Source organism: Thermobia domestica, chromosome 11 (assembly GCF_964235325.1).
Source record: "Thermobia domestica chromosome 11, izTheDome1.hap1.1, whole genome shotgun sequence".
Taxonomy (NCBI): Eukaryota; Metazoa; Arthropoda; class Insecta; order Zygentoma; family Lepismatidae; genus Thermobia; species Thermobia domestica.
The window spans coordinates 233884743-233907059 of NC_137464.1; the positions used below are offsets into that span (position 1 = coordinate 233884743).

Sequence of the window (22317 nt, forward strand, 5' to 3'; positions counted from 1 at the left end):
GCGGTTGGAACAGTTACACCTGAAATGTTGGTGAATACGTAGTGAGAAGTGGAATATCGTCTCGACGTGTGCAGGGCCACAAATGGATCTCACGTTGAAGTCTACCAACATTAAAGAAAACTTGAAGGAATTCTTATGATATGTACTCATTGATGTAAGTTTCGTTCATTCCCCAATTAAATTTATACTTAAAACTAGGCAGTTCTTTTTGAAACACCCTGTACTTACCTAACACCTCTAATCTGTAATTTTTATTCCAACCAACATAAAGCCTATGACTCCTTTAAGACTAATCGGAGGAGGGCACTTATTGTCCAAATATCTATACACATTAGTTTTGAGTCACAGGATTGTAACATTCCTCCAACATAAAGATAAAACTTGAGAACATATATTAGTTTACGTCTGAAACTGGATATGGTGCATGGCTAAGGTGTCTTAATGGTAGTGTTCACCTCCCCTGCGTCAGGCTCCAGCTCGCACTATCGTGTACAAACACCGTGTGGTGAATTTTCTAAATTATCTCCCATTCCCTCGTACTTTACTCATTACACTAATTATTTCATTATCATCATAACTGTCTCGTTTAGCTTCGATGCATAATCGTGGGGCATTAAACCTAAAACATAATAACAATTAAAATAAATGAATGATGTTTACTACTTTTGAAATATGTATTTTTTAACGTTCAGATAGATCATGCACTTATTTCAATTTTTAAAACTGGGTAGTTTCTCTTAATGTAAAGATATTATCCTTAAAGAAACTTGAAACAAAAATTATTCCATGAATTCGTATCACGACTACACGAAAGTACATAAATGTTTAAATATCAAGGAAATGTATAAACATATATAAAGGATCCAAACTGAGTTACTACACAAAATGCTGTTCGACAAAATTCATTGTTCAGTATCATATGAACTAGTTTACTGTTAATTATCATATTAAAATGCATTCTATTCTGGAAGTTTACAACGAATGCACCTTTTTCAGTATTTAAGGAAAGTTATACAAATGTCCATATGTATTTTTAGTGAATACATCAAAAGAGCTAGATCGTAGTAAGAATGAAATTTAAAAGCATTATTTTAAGTTTTAAATGAAAGCACAATTCTTATGGAATACCTTGGATTTACTATTAAACCATTTAATAAAGTATAACTAAATTATTAAATACCAGTATTTATTAAAGCATATTTTTTTTACCAATACATATTTCGGAAGTAACAAATATGAAACTTCAATCCATTATTTTAATACATATATAATAAGTAAGCATTGAATATTTCAATTTCTTTAAATAAACATTAATTTACAATTCACAACAACTTCTCGTTTTCAATGAATGAAAATTTTGTTTCGATTCTACTGAAGAATTTTCGAGTATTACAAAAAAGTATCCGTTTATGTTCTTTAATGCACATATTGATTACATTTTAAAAATCAACCAAATATTAAAAGCAAAATTTGGATTTTTTCTTTGATTTATTCCACCAAGTAGTTAGTGCTTTTAGCTTTCAAAACTTTTAATTTAATTTCACAATTTTTACAAAGGAGTTGAAACTCAAAAATAAACTTGCAAATGTTATATAAATCTAGTTATTTTTCTAAACAAGCCTGTAAAAATGTTTAAATAATAATAAGATATTGAATCTATGTCAACTTAAACTATAGCTTAAATTTAGAAATTGTTAATATTTTTTCTATTTATTTAGACATCACTTTTAAAAGTAATAACATAACGTTAATCAGAGAAATCCCTTTCATCTTGAGGAATTTTAACGGTCAAACTCTTTATACATCTGAAACCTTCTACAATAACACAAATTTAACACTGATTTGAACTTATCATATCATTTTAAAATTAAGTTAATGCTTCAGAATATTTACTGCATTAAAACATGTGACAAATATAATCCACAATGTTTCTACGTTATGATCAGATAAATATAAATCGAAACTTTAATAACACAAAATTGCTAAGCTTTCTACTTATAAGATCATAACTAATAAAATAATTTGAAACTTTCGTACAAACTTCTAAGCTCATGTGCTTTGTTTGAAGTGATAACTCTAAACTTATCATTTCTGCCTATAGCACAAACTTAATAATAAATTATAGAAACCTAGTTTAGGCTAGGCAATGATTTGTAGCCTAAACTACAATAATGAATAGAAAACGGACATAGCAATTTGATTTTCAGATAAATTGAACTGTGAGTGACGAAAAGAATTATTAGAGATTAACTATTCAATAGAATTATGAAAGCTAAGCAAATAAACCACGCAAAGCTAAGCGAAAGCTAAGCAAATAAGTCATGTATGATAAGATAAACCACGAATTCTAGCAAAGTAAGCAGGAAATATTATAATAAGGCGTGCGAGTTTCTAATCAAACTAATACATTTACTGAATTGAATTCAAAGCAGTAAGAAAGCGTCCCTAGAAGTTCATATTCTTTAGATGTTGTAAATAATATAATACGAGAAAAGAAAATGATATCATTATAATGAGTGTACACACAGATTACAAATTCAGAAATAAAAATTACTTTTTTGATCAACATATTAGAACGCAAGTATTAAATAAGGCTGACATTTGAGATATTAAAAAACCAAATATTGCCAATGATCAATCTATGATTCTATAATTGCGATTATTATCATTATTACTGTCATTCAATATTCTTTCATAAAACTGGTAAACAATGATCCCATCACACAAATCTATTAAGACTGAATACAAGACATTCTTTTAACGTTTTTTTAAATAACCAAACAAACAGTTAAATGATAGGTATCTTGAATGTTTTAGTAATTCTATCTGCAGCCAGATTCTAAAGTTTACGTCTTCAAACTCATATTAAAAAAATAATATTTTTAAAAAAATGAGCAACATACTCCATTCTTTCAATCATTTCTGGTTACTGCAGCCAGCATAAAAGGTAAAATGTTTCTTTATTCTTTCTTGTAAAATGTACTAGTTTTCCTTTAAATCGTAGTAAAGTTATAATAAATTTGTGTGGTACTAGCTCTCAAACTAGGCTTCTATTTCAACCAAATTCTCTTTCTCTTCATAGTTTAAAGCCAATGATTTATACCCGCCCATTTCCGTTCTCTTCCTGCGAGTTGGAAGATTCTTCCTCTGGGTAAGGCCCTTCATCCTGGGAAATTCCAGATTTTCTTTTCTGCAAGCGAAGTTCCAGTTCCAGGATAAACTTCTCAAAGATATTGTGATCAACATTTTGTCGTATGAACTGGAACAAGTAATACTCGGTGTAGGATATCGAGGGTAGTACTTCCATGATATTTTGACGGTCGGATGGTATGAACCTATACTTGAATACCTTCGAACGCAACCAGTAGAATGATATCATGATCAGCTCATAAACGAGGTCAAGAACGGTGATTAATAGTAGCAATACTAGCCAAAACCAAATGAAAATATAGATCTTCTCGTTAACAGCATTTAGTGGTAAAATGCAAATGGTATTGTGAACCTGGATGCTTCCTGAATCGACATAGTTCCTAAAAGCGCAGTTGGTGACTAGTGGGAAGAAGGAAGTCATGGAATCGATCCTGTTATTGGGTTCCTGGCTGGCAATGTTGATCATATCTAAGCCATAATTGATGAATTCTCCGCCGAGGAATATATTGATGAGATAGAGATTACTGAGAACATTTATGAAGTTGAGGGTGAGACAAAGCAAGTAATAATAAACCAGAGATTTAATGTTTTCGCAGCAATAAATAAAGGTTTTAACCATTTTCTTGATCTTCTTTTCGCGGTTCTTCGAAGATTCATCCACGTTCAAACCCCGCATTCTAGATGATAACCTTCTCAGCTTCTTATCCGAAAGGATGGTCCAGAAGTAATGCGGGATATAGAAGAGCATGCCTTGGAAGAATAAGATGAACGGAAACCATTGATAGTAAGAATGATAACGAAGTTCGTCATTTTGTGCGGAAGCAACTGCTTCTGGATGAATTGCTGTTGTTCCATGCCTGATGGTGCCATTGATCCAGCAATATGTTTCTATCACAGACTGACGAATTGGAGAACTCTCATCTTGGATGCAGACGATGGGATTTCCGACGAATTGATGGGCACTCACCAAAAGACAAAGGAAGAAGAAAAGCCCAGTTGTTAACTTATAATGTAATCGAAACCAGATGCTATCCGTAGATATATTCTTCAACAAGATGTTCCTATAGAAGTTACGGGTTCCCGTCAATAACTTCTTCAACGTCATCTTCATTTTCGGTATCATCCTGCAAAGACAAGAAAGTACCAAAATTATATGACCGTATAAATGATCATAACAAATTATGTAAATATTAACAAAGAAAATAAACTAAGAATTACTGGAAATAATAATAATAGCAAGGAATGGAATTTTAATATTCCACTCAGTGTTTAAAAGTAGTAATTACATTTGAACTCTGTACACTTCGATCACTTATTGATGAACGATTGTAACAGGTTGCAGTGAGAAATGTGAGGACGGGGCTTGCTACTGAGCATTGAAATTCAACTAGCCAACACAGCTGTTTCCGAGTTAATAGAAAGTTTCAATTCCGTAAGTAACAAGCAAGGATAAAATAGCGTCAGTTAAAGAAACAGTCTTTGGCTATTGCATTTTCAGTTCTACGTTGTTCTTAGTGATTAAAAGGAAAAGAAATGTCGAGAAGTGAGTTATGCACCAATCGATATAAATTAATCTAGATAACCAAAATGATATGGGTGAGTGTATATTGTCATGCGTAGTTTTCGAGGAAACCAAAAAAAATTGTAAAAATAAAAACTGGCGGAATACGATATCCACGCCATCTATTAAGATAAAATTGAAGTTTACTCTTATCAAGCGTATTACTATGACTCTAGCAAGATGACAATAAACAAACTATGGTTAACGAAATATATCCAAAAATGATTAACTCTAAATTAATTTCCATTTAACTAAAATAATGGACAAAGATGAGATATGTATTAGTCTACAGATCGCACCGAACTTATCAAAATGGCAGGTTTAAATTCTCATGTGTAATGTTCGAGAAAATCGACGGAATCCTCTGACGCTAAACAGTATATCGTTCACTACCAGTATAACTGATAGCTTTTATTCTGAAGAAGCAGATGGCTTGATTATTTAAGAATTGCATATGTAAGAAAATGCACTTTTCAATAAAGAACTTTATGTACGAGGGCAATTTCAAAAGTATTGCACACAGCAGATGCGCGACAGTTTGAGTGGTGTGATCAAGTTCAATTTTATGACAGTTATGAGTCAGAGTTTTTGGGCTTGTCGGTTGTGTCTGTGCTTGCTAATTCGTGTGGATGTGTTGTGAGAAATTCAGTGTTAAAATTTAAGCTGAACCCGACTGAGGTCGGATTACTTATAGTGACCAGCGTTTCTACATCAAAATCGAAATTCTACGTGGAAAAAATCCAACTGAAATTTACAATGTTTTAGGAAAGGTTTGTGGAAATAGTATAGTGGATCGTAGTACTGTATCACGGTGGTTAGATCGTTTCCGTGAAGCTCATGTGTGCACTGCGGACAACCCAGAAAGTCGAAGACCATCAACTGCAACAGACTGCACCTAAGAGATTATTGTGAATGATATTTTGAGAGAGGGTTGACGAAAAACATTAGTAAATTGCGTATGAGGCGAGAATGTCTGTCACTTCAGTTTGCAGTATAATTACTGAAAAGTTAAAGATGATAAAAATCACTGACAGATTGGTTAGGCATTATTTGAATGAAGAGAAAAAAGGAAGTCTTCACTAAAATACTTCCCCTTCCCACCATATGGTCCTGATTTGAGCCCAACAGGTTTTGATTTGATTCCCAAATTGAAGGAAAGACTCCGTGGAAGACGTTTCGATACAATTGAGGGAGGTTTTAGTGATGTGATCTGAGTGATCAGACAGCTCTGCAATGAAGATGCCCTATCCGGAATACAGAATTTACCAATAACTAACTGATTTATACTAGCTTGATATATTCAATAGTGTCTGATTTTTCGATAGTGTCTGAAGAAGGATATGTTAGATATCCGAAACTGTAACAATTATTATTTTATTATTTTATAATAAAACATTGTTTTGTTCAGCTTTTGTATTTTAGTGTAAGAATTTACCAAAACGTTGGGAAGCTTTCATAAGCAAGAGTGGAGATATATTGAAGGCTTGTAAAGGTATTTTGTACAATAAATTACAATAAATTATTTACTTCCACAATAAATATGTTTGAGTGTGTAGAACTTTTGAAATGACCCTCGTATTATTGCTTTTGTTTTCCTAATAGTGACACACACACACACTTCTAACACTGAGACGTACATAATAATTATTTGTAAGTTCAATCAGCTGCTGCAATTCAAATATTTAGTTATTACATTGAAAATAAGTTCATGACTACTCGACTATCTTTTTGTTATCAATGTATATTAATATGAATCCGATGACATAATATCATAGAAAGTATTAAACTTTGGTAGTGTTTGTTATAAGTTAACGGGTGTATCGAAAGTTCAGGAATATGGACCAGCTTTTTTATGAGTAAATAAATTAAAAACAGAGGAAAATTCTTGGAAATAATTTTCAATCTACAAAAAGCGGATTCTTTCAAATGCAGTAGCCGCTTGGAATCCACTTTATGTCAAATGAAGAAGCAACTTCGCCTGTTCTGGAGGTTATTCTCTTAGGGTTTGATCATACCAACAGTAAAGCATTGTTAGAAAACGGATTCGTGAATTTCAAGGTTCATCTCACATAACAATATGCTTCGTATGTTTCCCGTATGATGTTTTCGTGTCGTTCCGTTCGAACTGCAAATGTTGCTTTTTCATACCTGGGTCGTCTAATATATGTTTCCCTAAGCTGTAAAAAAATACTTTTAAGATATCTTTGTAACCTATTCATAGATGTGTAGGTGGATCCTGGCTCACTTCTCCACATGCTTCCCATTGTGATTCAGGCATTTGTTTCACTGTTGCACCTTGTACTAACTCTTTACAAAAATCAGGGTTCTGGCTATTTAGCACTTTTCTTACATTCTGCTTCACTTCTTTCTCACCAGCTCACAGGAAACCAAATCGCTTATGCCGAACCTGAACTCTTCTTCAAGGAAACGCAATTCGACATAAGCGACCTGATCTCTTCTTCTTGACGATACCGCCCATCCTTACTCAACACGCAAACAAGACACAAAACTGAAGAATTAAGGTGGGAACAGCTGTCCTATTTTCCATACAGTCTCAATTAAGCGCCAAGTTACTTCCATCGTTTTCCGATGATAAAGTCTGCATTGCAAGGTGAACGTTTCAAAACAGATGAAGAAGTGAATCAAAACGTGAGGAGAGTGCTAAATAGCCGAGTTCTGATATTTTGCAAATGGTTTGGACACATTGGTGCAACAGTGACATAGATGCCTGAATTTCACTGGGAATTATGTAGAAAACGTGAGAAAGAACCCACTTATAAATGTATCTGTAGCTAGCACATTTATCTTAAAAAATAAATATTTTTCTAGCTTAGGAAAACATATATTGAATGATCTATGTATAACAGAGTACGCAATAACAGTGTGGAGTGCAAGTGGTTGGAGTAATTGGGGAAACTCTCTACCATTTTAGATTCAAAACTATCTGTTTTGAACAATTTTATTCCCTTTCAGTTTTTGGTATATTTACTCAGAATGGGGTCAACCCATAGCCCCTGACATTTGATAGCCCGGTACTATAAAGGTAAACAAGAAAGTTCTATCGCTTTTTGGGGAGGTCTGTGTTCAATTAGCCCTCACACCGTGAGTTGAATGCGAATGGAGATAACGGTTAGGTCGGTTGTTGATGTTTGTATATTCAACACACTAGCTGGATGTGGTAGTTCAGTTACACCGTGAAGTTGCATAAGCACAGAATGAACATGGTACCTCCACAGAACGTCACAAGGGCGTGTATGCTGTACGAGTTCAAACTGGGGTCAAACATCGCTGCAACGGGGTGGAAGTTATGCTAAGCATTTGGTGAGAGTGTCGTGACTATGCGGACAGTGCAGTGGTGGTTTCACAAGTTTAAAAACGGTTACGAAACACTCGATGACGCACCACGTACTGGAAGACCGACACATGTACAAAAAGAAGATCTTCAGGTGGCATTTGAGGCGAACAGTGGCCAGACATGTGAGGAATTGGGACTACAATTTAGTGTGAGTGGAAAAACTACTCGGCAGCACCTACACCAACTTGGGAAGCACCAAACTCCATCAAGTTGAGTCGATATGTCCCACATGATTTGACTCCGGGCCAGAAGAGAACAGGAGCGGACACGTATATTTCTTTCCTGTCTTGTCTGAGGAAGGAGTCATTTCTGGACCAGGTGTTGACATGTTGAGAAATGGGTCTTGTACTTAATTCCATGGTGCCGTCATCATTGGTTAGCATCCCATAAACCGGTTCCAAAACAGCCGAAACCAGTACTGCACCAGAAGAAGGTCCTCATGTGTGTTGGGTGAACTGCTCGCGACATCGTGCATCGGGAACTGCTACAGGTGGTCAGAGCATCAATGCAAGTGTGTACTGTCAGTAGTTGACCCGTGTTAAAAAAAAACCTCAAAACTCTGGAGCCACCACTTCTGAACCACAAAGGGATCAGGACAATGCTAAGTCTCACGTAGCTAGAATGAACCAGAACACTATTCTACGCCTTGGATGGGAACCACTATTGTATCCGCATACTCCCCGGGCATTGCACCGTCCGATTATCACCTGTTTCATTCTTTGGACAATAATCTTAAAGGACGCTTGTTCAAATTCCTAGCAGAGGTAAAGAATGCACTCGATAACTTGTTCGCTTCACGACCCACCACATTCTACCGCGGTGAAATCCAAGGCTTTCCAGAATGTTGGCAGAAGGTCGTCGATGATGATGGGCACTATTTTTGATCTTTCAGGTACATCTTTGGTGACATGTCGATGTTTGAAGATGGTGGGTGAAAAAGCGACAGAAATTTCTTGGTTACCTTTATGTAAAAACAATAAATATATACGCATTTCAAATGAATAATATTTTCTCAACAATTCTTTTGCATTTAACGAGAAAAGAAGTCAAAAGATGAGTTACATACAAACCGATAGATCTAAGCGGAACAACACGACTTTACCAACTGTAAATCACCATGTATAGTTTCCGACAAAATGCAGGGAAGCCTTTTCTTGTAAACATAAAAATTGCTGGAGTACAATAACATTGCAAACTGTTGTAATGTAACTGATGCTGCAGTACATACTCAAGAAGATTTTGTATGTGACACTACAGTATGACAACACGCAGAACTGTTAATGAGATATAGACGAATATTATGATCTACTCTTCAAACTAGAAATTGTATTTAACTGTTATATCTAAAGATGAGACAAACAGAAATCAATATATATCACAACGAGTGGAACGACATAAGGTTCTCTTGAGACCAAACACTCATGTATAATTTACGAGAAATTCGGAGAAAATGTTTTCATGGCACAAATTTCATAATATTTCTTGCCAATAATATCATAATCAATAGTTTTTGTTCTATTACTACATTATATTTATTTATGTTCTATAAATTAAAAAAAAAAATAAGTAGAAGGTTGTAACTGTTGTTTTCTTTGTCTCCTAACTGTGACACGCAGTTTTCTAATAATAGTGGCATACAGAGTACATGTAAATTAGGGCAAAGTAAATAAAAAATAGAGTAAAAAATTTAAAAGTTAATTTCAAAATAGATATTTTTAAAAATGATGTTTTTTCTATTCTTTTCCTAACAAAGGTATAAGCAAATATATATTTTATTTGATTTTTTTTAAAATTAAGCTGTGTAATGAGTGAGGTTTAGGATTTAGGATTTAGATTTCTGGGCTTTCAGCATCTATGGCTATTTAGCCCGTAACGTTTTGAGAGATGACGCCCTCAGCGAGCACACTATCCGAGGAAAGGGAAGGAAGAAAGCGGCCTGGGACCTATAAGTTAAGTACCACCCCGACATTTGCCTGGTGTGAATGAAGAAATCCCAGGAAAACCTCATTCAGGGTAGCTGGCCAGAAAAAGCGTTTTATACTTTTTCGACCAAATGCTCCCAGCGGCAATCGTACCTGGGACCGCTCGCACCGAAGGAGAGAGAGTTAGCGAGTTCGCTACGCGGGGCCACAATGAGTGAGGTTTAGTCTGCTGCAATGTAAAAACGGTATCTGAACAGTGGAAAGCTGTTAATATTGATTTCGTGAAAGTCTCTGTAGCCTATATACTTGTAGAACTTTTGCATTTATTTGAAATAGAAAGACGAATGAGGAAAGTGGGCAGTTTTCGCACCCATCTATATCGTTTACTGCTGCTCCCTATGTAGATGAATGTGTGGTGGATTTTTTATGTGTCGACGTTATGCAAACCGCACGTTTTGGAATTGTTGGTTGCATAACAATTGACTTCCTTTCACAAAACTTAATGAACTTCCGTTCCACCAGCGAGATCGTAAAATACAATTTATTTCACTTATTCTAACAAACAACCTAAACACTCATTTACTCCCAATCTCTTTGTTTGTGTAAAATGTGAAGAGCAGTTTTTATCCCTGCTGTGTCTTTCAGCAGCAAGCTCAGGGAGGGAAATTTCTCGCAAGATACTTCATGTCAAGAAATTAAGGGATTTGCTTCGTAATGATCGAGACACATGGCAAAAAAAAAAGTTTTCTGGATACAAGAAAGTACCACATTATACCTGATAGAAATAACGTAAAGTATAACTAAGTGGGAGACACACGTTCCGAGCGTTATTTATAATCTGTGGGTATGGTATATGCAATGTAAGCTTGCAAGTCAGGTGTTGGATACGAAGTGTTTTCTTTGGCAGGCACACATTAAATGCACAAAAAGCATAGAGGATGGTACAGGAGAAAATATCTGGATGACATTACACGCGGTCACATAATCGGAAGACTTGAAATCCAGCATACTCAGCGATCTGTGTGTGCAGAGTTGAATGTAGCTCGCAGTATAATTTTGTAGGAGTGGAGAAGATTCCAGGAAAGGCGAAAACATTCCGAAGGAATATAGAGTTGACGAATCACCATGAGGAGCAATTTTTAACATTAAACTTTAACTACATTAAAGCAGCACTGCACTAGCTTGACATTCGCAGAATTCTTTGGGACCCATATATTCCTACGAATTGTGTACTGACGGCTGCATAATATTTCCCTTACGCAAAGCGACCTACTATAGGTTTTCTACTCACACAACGACACCGTTAGAACCACCCAACATGTTCCTTAGATCACTGTGACTGGACCAAAGAATAGTGGGATGAGCTATCCTTACTGATGAATCTGATGAAGAGTATTTAATTATTTTCAATGTTTGCTTATCTATTGGGACCACATATACGTTATGGAATCGCATATTTTATGAAATAAGATCATTGTTGTCTGTAGTAGCATCCTGAACCGCTTGCATGTGCATCGGCAGGTTACTGTGACGGGTCTAATCTATCGGAACACTTGATCGAGACACATGGCAACTGTGACTATATAGGTGACATATCAGTGGCTGAATGGCCCTTGTTGCCGTATATTTTATAATAACACTTACAGGGTGAAAGTAGCAGAGAAATATACCGAACACTAGGATATCGCATGGGTTTGGATTAGTAACCATATATCCCGGACTTTAATGCAATTGAACGTATGTGAGATGTTCTTAAACGCAGGATTGGAACACAAATTCCACCACTCAGGACTTTGGATGACCTGCGACGGATGCCTTGCAAGAGTTTGATGCAATATCAAGATCTGTTCGTTGACCTCATGCAGAGTATAATAATGCGTTGTATAATCTGCGTAATTGTTCCCAAATTGAAATCACATCCCAAATTGAAAGTTTCTGGTTATGCCAAACGGGACTAACGTGCATTCTAGAAATTGAACCAATACGGGTTAGATGCTTTACAATAGTCGTTTAATGTGTTTAATGTGATGGCTGTTTATTTAGCCATCAGTATGAAGTACGAATATCCCTCCATAACATTCGGTTCCACAGCTCGTCAACGTCCCTCCGCCTTCATTCGTGCGTCATTTTCATATGGTATTCCTTAACTTCTAGATAAAGTTTACACTTTTGTTATTAAGGAAGAAGAGGAGGTTGTAAGGCAAAGCTTTGAAGTTTTGAAGACAATTGGCTTCTATTGAATTGGATAATTGAATTTGTAGTTACAAAATATTATATGAATTTATCGTGAATAAATATTATATACTGCGTCATGAAATTATGTACTCGTGTTTCGCCGTTTGCAGTACATTGCATATTCAGTGGGTAGTAAAAAAAAATTGAGGTTCTGTAGTTAGAGACGAGTTTAGTATGAAAACATCAGTTTATTATAGGGTCAGACGAGGCAGTTCTTCTTAATTAATTTACCAGTCTTAATTTACCACTTCTTAATTAACCCTGCATCGGTCGGTTATTTGTGTAACGCGGTCGGTCGGTTGTGAGCATCGTGCTCACACGTACAATATATGCATTGACTTTATTATTATGATTATAAAATAGTAATTTCTGTTGATGGTTTGCACAATGCAAGGTTTTCACGTTGTAATATTCAATTATTAAATGTTATTGAAAAATTAAAAACCGAAACTAACCTAGCATATAAAAAGTGAATTATCTATATTCATGTCATGAACTTGTATTTGTGTTCGCTATTTAACATTTTACAGGAAGATATACAGGAATAACATCTGTGAAAATTATTGAAAAAAGTTAAAGTAAATACAAAACACAACATTGTGTAAATTTTTAAAACTTCGACGCGTAAATAAAAGCTAAGGAAAGAGTCCTGAAATGGAAAGTCACAAGTTGCTTGCAGTAAACCACTGAGTAGCATTTGAACACTTAAAATCACTGAATATTTGAAACAAAATTAAAAATCTTGTAAACTTTCACTGAAACAGTAGACTTGAAGAAAATTTATAAGATTTATTCCAAAAAAACTCCTTATTCACTGCTGTAACACTACCATCTCACTCAGAAATCTTTTTAGTCTTCCTCTGTGTCATCATCGCCATTGGTCTTCTGGCTTCTACACTTGTGACAGATTGTGATGACATGCTCTCCACAGATGGGCAGTTGACAACTGGCACATCTTGTCTTCGTTTTCCGGTTTTTTGGGACAAAACGCACACCTCACTCGTTCCTTGCTCTGGGTTGGCTCGGGGACAGTTTCTTCAGGTGGAAGCTGGAGATGTTTTCTAATACGAATCTTCACATCATTTCGAACACCTGACATGGAGAGTCTCCTGATCATGTGATTTCTTGTTATATCCATAGCCAAATTCTTCAGGAAATTTCTGCGAGTAATTTTCTAGTTGGAGTTGCATAAAAGTATAATTTGGGCATTAATGGCTCCAATGTCCAGTAGTGTGAAAAAAATTCTGAGAGGCCAACGGCAACAGACAACGCAACACTGTAGGTGGACTTCATTTGATCCACAACTTCTACTCCTCCTTTCGTGAGATTGTAAAATGTTATCCATTTCACCTCGAAATCACATCAACGCACTAATAGGATTTTAAAAAAAGAAAAAAATGAAAGAAAAAACACCAACGCAATCGGTCGATTGTTAGCGGCCCGCTCACATACAGAACACGTCTGTCACTATGCCGACTCTGCTTCAAACTGGGTACGTGACAGATTAATGAAAATTTACCTGGCCACGCACAACATTCCAATCTGCAGTTAGGTGGCAACATAGGTCAATAGACAAATTTACGTACATACAGAAACGATATAAAAACAAAATTGAGCACACTGCTAACAACCGACCGATCCCGGGTTAAGTTTCTTTCCAATGTTCAGCCTTATGATCGCTTACCACAGGAACATCATCTCGCACCATCGACTACCGAACAAGCAACATATGTTTCATTAAATTTACTAATTATATTGAAACAGAGTTCCCGAAAGATTGGTCAGATAATGGAAACAATTTATAAAGGAAAGTAAACACATCTAAAAGTATTTTCAGTTCCTAAGATAAGTTTCTGAGTACCGTGTGACGTTTTCCGAGAACTTACAATCTTTATTTCCCCTTTTAACCCTTTTCAGTCCCAATGCCCATTCTAATCGGCATTTAGTTTATTGTCTTATTTCTGATTTTTACAATGCAATGCTTTAAACAATGTTTGAAAACATTAGATATGTAAGACAGATTGTACTATTAATTGGATAACTTGCCATCTGACGATTTTCTGTTTTATTCTCCGAAATACAGAAAGATTTCTTTTGACAATTAAAACAAAACTTGGTTTAAATGAATTAAAATCGAATTTCGCGAAATTTCTCCTAGTCCATAATCTGTAAAAGGTGCACTGTTAAAAATTACAAATTTCTTGTCACAATTGTTTCGAAAATTTGGTATTTAATAGAGAGGATGTTAACGTCCAACTTCAGGAGCGATACAAATGAGGTGATAGCTACTACATAGAAATGAATCCGGAATTCTAAAAGTTTGTACCCGAGGCTAGTGCCAGCACTAAAAAACGACCCTGGGCCAGGCACATTATCCACATGAAACACCGACGCTGAAAGAGTTAGTGAGTTTAGTTTTTACAGATGTTACGCTCCTCTCCCAAAGTACTCAGTTAAGCTCTCATAGTCCATTGCAACTTATATTATAAAAGGAAGTCATTTCTACTTTAAGATCGTTTGTACAATAAACTGTTTCCACAAGTTAATTGTTAACGAGTTCGCCTCTGACAAATACGTTTAGTTTCTGGTGAAGTAGAATATTTATCAGTGCTCAACGTAATAGGGATTAAAATGAAAACTTTGATTAGGGAGAACGAAGTTCCGTATATCTATAGAAAGTGAGATTTTACTTCGACAATCATACTGACATTTTTTTAAAACATTCATCAACGCAACTTCCTCGGGGCTATATTGTTACCGTACAGGCACGTAGTCAGGATTTCGTGAAGCTGTAAGGGGGAGGGGATTCCGTGACATAAAATACTGTGGTCACCACACGAGGGGCTTGACCATTCTAAACTATTTTACTGGAACATATATTGGTTCTTTTGGCCAGGACTATGCTATGCTTTACACAACGGCACTATACTTTCGGACGCTTGAAACCTCCCTGACTAGCAGCAGAAATTCTGAGAATTCCGTAACTTTTCAAAAAAGTTCAAATTCTTTGACTCTTCCAAGATATCTCGCTCACCTAGCCACCATGCATTTCAAATAATACAAATATCCTCATAAGAAAGGGTAACGAAAAGTTTCCTGTATTTTTTATTTTTAACGCTGATCTTCCTTTTTCTCATTTCATTTTGTTTCATCCTTCTTGAAATTTTTAATTTCTGGTCTCGAAGGGAGGGGACGTCTTGAGTCCCCCTTGGCTACGTGCCTGTACCATTGGCGTGGAAGATCCAGATTCAATTCTAGGTAGGAGCCCACCTGATTTGGATCCCACGTTAGGCTTCACATCAACGTCTCATATAAACTTGATATTGAAAGGGACGCTAAACTCGAATCGAATTAACCAATCAGCAGATCGATAGGCGAGCCCAGTATAAATTCAGTTCCCAGTGTCAGCTATCAAAAACACTATTCAAAATTTCTGTATGTCTTAATTGGTGTTTTCAGTTAAGGTGTAATGTTGCGAGCGGCGTGTCTGCTTACATATGGAGTACTCAGAGTACAAAGGAATTAAGTCTAATTACCAAAGTGAGAGAAAAAGAGACATGACTTTGTGTTGTACGCACGCTTCAGTACATAGAAAAGTTAACACTATTTTTTATATTAGAAGATATACTTACAATATTTGTGTGTGAGTCTTTTGAGCTCTGAAACAAGTTTCAGATAAAGAGGTTTAAGATGAATCACCAGAAGTGGACTTGATTCCCGTGTGAACTGAACGCGCAGTACAGTTGGATTTATTTGGATTTTAGGACTTAGGAATTAGATTTCTTGGCTTTCGGCATCTGTGCCCATTAAGCCCCTCACGTATGACGTCCCTCGGTGGATACACAACCCGGAGAAAGGGAAGGAAGGAAGCCGTCTGGGACCTATAAGTTAGGTACCACCCCGGCATTTGCCTGCTGTGAATGAGAAAAACCCAAGAAAACCTTATTCAGGATGGCTGGCCTGTAAAAGCTTTTTACACTTTTTCGACCGAGTTTCCCCACCGGGAATCGAACCCGGGACTGGATTTATTTGGAATAAGAACTTTTAATTACTGTTTTTAAAAAGCACATATTCTCATCTTACAATAAGACAGTCGCGTAGTTATAACAATTACTTTTAAAATCTTATGTAAATCATTTAAATACTCCAGGATCCTCCAGATTCTATATTGTATTTCGTGTATCAACATATGAATACGTACGAAACTGATTCTCCTGTTACACAACTAGTAGAACAGTTTATGTTGAAAGAAGAAAAGACAGCTTTTTTTTTTTTTTTTTTTTTTTAAAGAAGAATCTTTCTTTCCAGAATTGCATATGGAGCTGCGATTTTCCTGTTTATAATATGACGATTTAAACAGAGGTTTAAACATTCTGCCTATATACATACAGTGATGATATCATGTTGTTTTGTCTATTCCTTGAGTTTCAAACATCCGTTTACAAGAAACATGATTCATGACGATCAATAAATTCCTTCCCAAAGCAATGATCGCGTGAAGCAGAAAAACAACACCTCGGAATGAAGTCAGACTTATTATTATTATTATTATTTTTTTTTTAGTTTAGCAAACTAAAACAATGGACAGTTAAGGGCCAGAAGTCATGGCGTATGTAAGTGCGAGATAAAATGATATAGCTTTCCCACAGTCTTATAGAGAGTAGAACAGAGCTTCCCTTTCGATGGCCACATTAAATCGTAGCATATATTTACTCGAGCCCTCGTGGTTAAATTTTTAGAGTACGCGCCTTTGACATCCGATACCCAGTTTGATTCCCGGTCCGAGCTCATGTGGTTTTCATTCATGTTAACCTCTAGGTCCACGTCTCATATAGCATTGCTGCTGAAAGGGACACTAAAGTGAAAATCAAATCATATATTTACCCAATAGTAAAGTATAATAAGTTACAGAATATAGAATAACTTACAAAACACGCAATACACTATTTTAGCCGTGGCGAGTAAGAAGTATCTCCAGACTTTGTTCAGACAGTCTGATCTGTTCCTCTCGTGTAACGTGTCCTACTTTCGCCGCCTTTCAGCCCAACGTTTTGTTTCGGATAGTTTTAATCAAATATTGATACGAAACATGTTTTGGAAATAACAAAAATGCACTTCTGTGTAGTTCATCCAAAGAGAAGGAATCATACACTGGATACAAAAGATCAGTGTACATTTTCTATGTCATTAGCCTTAGAAACATACAAGTTTAAATTTCAGTTATGGTATTGAATACATCCAAAAATGAGGAGAACTTAATAATGATTGCTAGCAGTGTCCATTCTTTGCACGGGAAGAATTACTATTTTGAGAAGTATTTGATAGATATATACGATTGTCTTGTTTCTAATTTCAAAATATTTGTTGATGCAAATTTGATTTCAGTAGAGTTACACAAACTCTTACACAATCACTTCTGAATAACTTTTTGCAGTTTGAGAACGTAGCCGTCAAATCGGCTTCTCGAATCGGCATTTAATACGCCAAGCATATAGGCCCTAGTATACAAATTTCGAAGCTGTATGCTGAAGCACATTAAAACAAATTGGTGCTAATAATGGTAAACCTTTTAATCAACCTACATTTCCTGCTGAATGGTAATAATATGTATAAATGTCATGTTGCAAACAGTTTAGAATACATAGAGAATATTCAATCAAAATTTCAACTTTAAAGAGTAAGAAAACTTTCAACATCTTTTTCCTTGCTCTTAGATGTTTAATTTCCAGAATGCTCTATATACTGGTTCTCAAAGTGTTGTCCGGGGACCCCTGGGGTTATGCGGGACCTAACCAGGGGGTCCGCGACGCCTAAAATTTGAAATGTTATGTAATGAAATGGAACTCACAGCTGTTATGCAAGAAGTGTTTTTAAGACTAAGAAACTGCAGCTGCAGGCAGTACGAGTATAAAACAATAACTATTCATCATTTCCAGTGCTCAAGGATTTCTTTGATCCTTCAGGTGTAAAATTCTCTACTGAGATGCACAAAACACTTGTGTGACACTTGAAAGCATTTGCTGCAAGTTTTCGAGAATATTTCCCTGTCCCACAACATGGTAATGGTTGGATTGAAAATCCTTTTACTAATGTAGAAATCCATGACATATAAATTATGAATCTCTCTAACACAGAACAAGAACAACTGTTGGAACTATCCTGAGATATTTCATGGAAATACGTTTTCAAGGAAAATAAACTTTCTATTCTTTGCAGTATTAAAACGCTAAAGCAAAATCGTCTTAATGTGGAATCGGACCTAACATGGATGGTGAAAAAACTTATTCAAGATTTCAATACAATTATGAAAAAATATAATTAATTTCATTCCTCACATTAGTAAACTCACATTTGAGAACATTGTTTATCAAGTGAATTTCCTTAAAAAGGACATTGATTCTCAGCCTTGAAAGTTACTGTATTTTCAATTGAAATTTCGTTCACTACGATTCGATTATACATATTTAAAATAAATTACTTATTGCATTATTTTACTTGATCTTTTCCTTGTTAGTTGTCATTGTAATTAGTACATAGCACGTTCAGAAAGTAAGTTCCGTTTCAATTTACTTCCGCTGCAGCGCTGCGATCGCAGTTCCGCACATGCGCGGTAGACGCTCTGTATCAAGGAGAAGAAACGTGCGCAATTTGGAGATCTCTGTCAGTCACCTACGCTTTGTTGTACTTGTTTACAATGTCGGTGTTTATTGAAAATCCCGCCGCTTGTGAAATCAGAGCGATGATTCTGAATGCGAGGAAAGTGAAACCAAGTGAAATTTATCGGCAAATTTGCGATGTTTATGGACAAAATGCGATGAGTGATTCAATGGTGAGAAGATGGGTCCGACAATTCAATGAAGGACGTAAAGACGTGCTCGATGAAGAACGAAGTGGGCGTCCATTTTTGGTTACAGAAGAACTGGTTCACGCGATTGATGACAAGATCCAGGAAAACCACAGGTTTATAATTAGTGCTCTCGGTATGGAATATGATATGCTTGGCGGTCAACACCTCAACAATGACGACGAGTTGAAAGAAACTGTTTCCAACTGGTTGAAGACACAGGCGGCAAACTTCTATGAAGAAGGTATACAAAACCTTGTGCCACGCTATGACAAATGCCTGCAAAATTTCGGCAGTTATGTGGAAAAGTAGTTTAAGAGTTGTAGAAGTTTGTGCAATAAATATTTTTTCTGTATCTGTATACAATTTAATTTTATTACCAAACGGATCTTACTTTCTAGACTTGCCTCGTATATTATTTTAAAATACCATGTGAAATTTCAGATGGCATTGCAAGGGGATCCGCAGAACAGTTTCCGAAGGAACAGGGGGTTCGCGTTATCGGAAAGTTTGAGAACCACTGCTGTATATTACTCATGTTCAAGAGTCTGAGGAGAACATGAGTGTCAAATTTCTTTAACTTACGCAAAATTGTTTCCAATATCTAGTGAACGACGGGAGAACCCTAAGGACCCTTATTTCTTTCGAGTCACTTTTCGCAAATTCGTTTTATTCTGACCCTAAAGACAATGAGAAAAATTGTAGAATATTTCTAGCTCCTACGCTCAAATATTTTGAACATCTATATAATGGAAAACATTCCTTCAAGATGTTTCTTCCCCTCTTAGGAATTAATTTCCTTGAAACTGTGTTTTATTCTCAGCTTAGACCTCAAGGATCACATTTCTACGAAATTTCAATTCGGTACCGCAAAGGGCTTAGGATCTCGTCGAAGTAAGAACTTCAACGCCCTCTTTTAATCAATACAAGACGATTTTCATAAATGTTATATTTATTACTAACCAATAGTTTACTGACAACGTTTCAACGTACAAACATTTCAGTTGTACCAGCAGCAGAAAGAGTTTGAACACCTTTTGTCCATCCTCCATGCCAAAGTTTTATATAGGAAAGTTTGTCAGTGTAGGAGCTCAAGGAGAAGATTTGTAAGAAAATACATTTCCTGTATGTAACAGTTTGAAAGATCCGATAAACGCCGAATCGAACCAATATATAGATAGACCTTCAACAAACCTAGTCGCCTAAGATGCTCTATCTTCAAATTTTCGGGGCAGTTATTTTACAAGTATGGTGGTAGTGAAGGTGAATTCACACTTTTGCCTGTTTCTAAGAACACCTAGCTTGTATTATATTTTGGTGTTGCGGACTTAAATAACATCGGATGATCAACATCCTAGTAACGGAATGTTTTGTGAAAACATTCTTCTTCCTCTAATTTCTCCTCTGAGACCCATCAACAAGGGTGCTTACAACTAGTAATAAAAATATTTGCAAATAATTTTTAGGGGCATGTAATAAATAAAGCATTACTATTATTAGTACTTCTATTATTTAAGTGTGTAACAAAAAGTGGGAACTAAATTTAATCATGAGGTTCTTTTTCAGAAGGATGACCAAGGTATTCTCGATACATATTACAAACACCATCATTTCTGGTTTCCGAGGCTAGGGTTCATTGCTTCCAGATTCCCAAACTATGAAGTCCATAAGTATTGGAAGTCTTATACAACGGCTGTCAGTCTGTCTATCGAAAGATATTAGAGCCAAAACAGAAAAAATATCGAGAAATTGTTTTCTAGAACCGATCCAGCATCTCAACAATAGGTTTCATTTCCGCCGCTTTTCCTCTATTCACAACAAACTTGCTAAAGAATAACTCTTTCAGGTTTCAACATTAATCAGTATAGAGCGAAACGGTAACAGATAGGACAAAATGATCATCTAAAGAAAATATATCATCTTCACTCGCATCCCTCTGCTAAAACCGGAAGTGGTAAAAATTTACTACCACTTCTGGTTTCATAATTGATATCCATAGATCTAAAATGGTAAGAGATAGGACAACAGTTATTTTAATCGATTCATCATCCATAGAATGCTTTCTATTTGCTTTCCTATTTCTCTATTCAAACTGGTAGTTGAGTAATTAACCAATTCTGGTTTCAATGTTGATCATTGTAGATCAAAAGCGATAAGACATAATAAGTAGTGGCATTTTATAGTGGCCGAGGAAGAGCCTTTATCTTTCTAACCAGAAAAGTAGGTATTTCTCTAGTACAGAACCAGAAATTGGAGAGGTACTCCGAGTCACTTGTTTAATTGTTCCTATTTATGGCTTCATATTATTTATTTTGTTTCTTTCTCTTTTTTGGCTTTATCCAATTCAACTATTTTAATGGAGTAAGATATAAAAGGCGTGTTTACACAAGAAAATATGTTAATTAATGCAAGTAGGTGTTGTTTGATCCATTTTGTGTTCTAGAATGAGTTATTGAATTTGAAGTTCTTCATTTGCTTGGTTTTCCGGCAGAGCAATCTTTATTAAGCACACAGAGATGTCATATTAAAATAAACAAAGTATAGCATACGGAACTCACGCTAAGGAACATATATTCTCTATACTTTTCTCAAAGCAAATATTACAATTAGTGTTAAAACTAAGTTTTAAGAGGATTCGAGAGTATTTATTACACAGCAACATAACATAACATCTTTCTAATTTCTTTCCGCTGACGTATACACCTGCAGATAGTGCATAACGAGATGGCCGCCACTTTGGTATAGAAAATTGTTTATCGATTCAAGAATCACAAAAGCTATTTCTAAGAAAAAAAAATACATACTTTTTAAAGTAAATATCTGCATATTGTTAGTTTCCTTGGACCTACCTTGTTTGTAGATTAAGATTTCACAGTCAGTTATAAGAACTCTTGAATCCTCCACAGAGTGCTTGCTGGAAAGAAAAGCGAAATACACAAAAAAATTTCAGAATATATCTCCTCTACAAGATAGAACAAGAAAATATTTCATAGGCATAAGTTGACAACTTCTAAATATCTTTGACTTTTATCTAATAATAAAACATCTTTACGTTAAAATAATAAAATACCAAAGTTTTTCATATCTATTTGGATATGCATACGCTATGTTCTATGGAAAAAACTAATATATCGAAATCCTGCAAGAATTCGAAATCCTGCGTTTATTTTCCAAGAATCCAACCCTATTAGATATCCAGTTCATAAAAAGACCAGTTGAGAATGTTCCAAGAACATTGTCAGAACGATCT

At 35.6% G+C, this 22317-nt stretch overlaps 1 protein-coding gene across 2 annotated transcripts in view; it reads right to left on the reverse strand.

The window, feature by feature from the left end:
* Positions 1-695: 695 nt before the first annotated feature.
* LOC145664819 (innexin inx2-like) overlaps positions 696-22317 on the reverse strand; it is a 67920-nt gene continuing 46298 nt past the window's right edge. For both annotated transcript variants that reach the window (XM_081731809.1, XM_081731810.1), the window contains exons 2-3: positions 21917-21981; positions 696-4274 (exon numbers count right to left, since the gene is read on the reverse strand). In XM_081731809.1, coding sequence (XP_081587935.1) covers positions 3098-4273 — 1176 coding nt within the window. In that variant the 5' untranslated portion in view covers position 4274; positions 21917-21981 and the 3' untranslated portion in view covers positions 696-3097. The remainder of the gene's footprint in view (positions 4275-21916; positions 21982-22317) is intronic.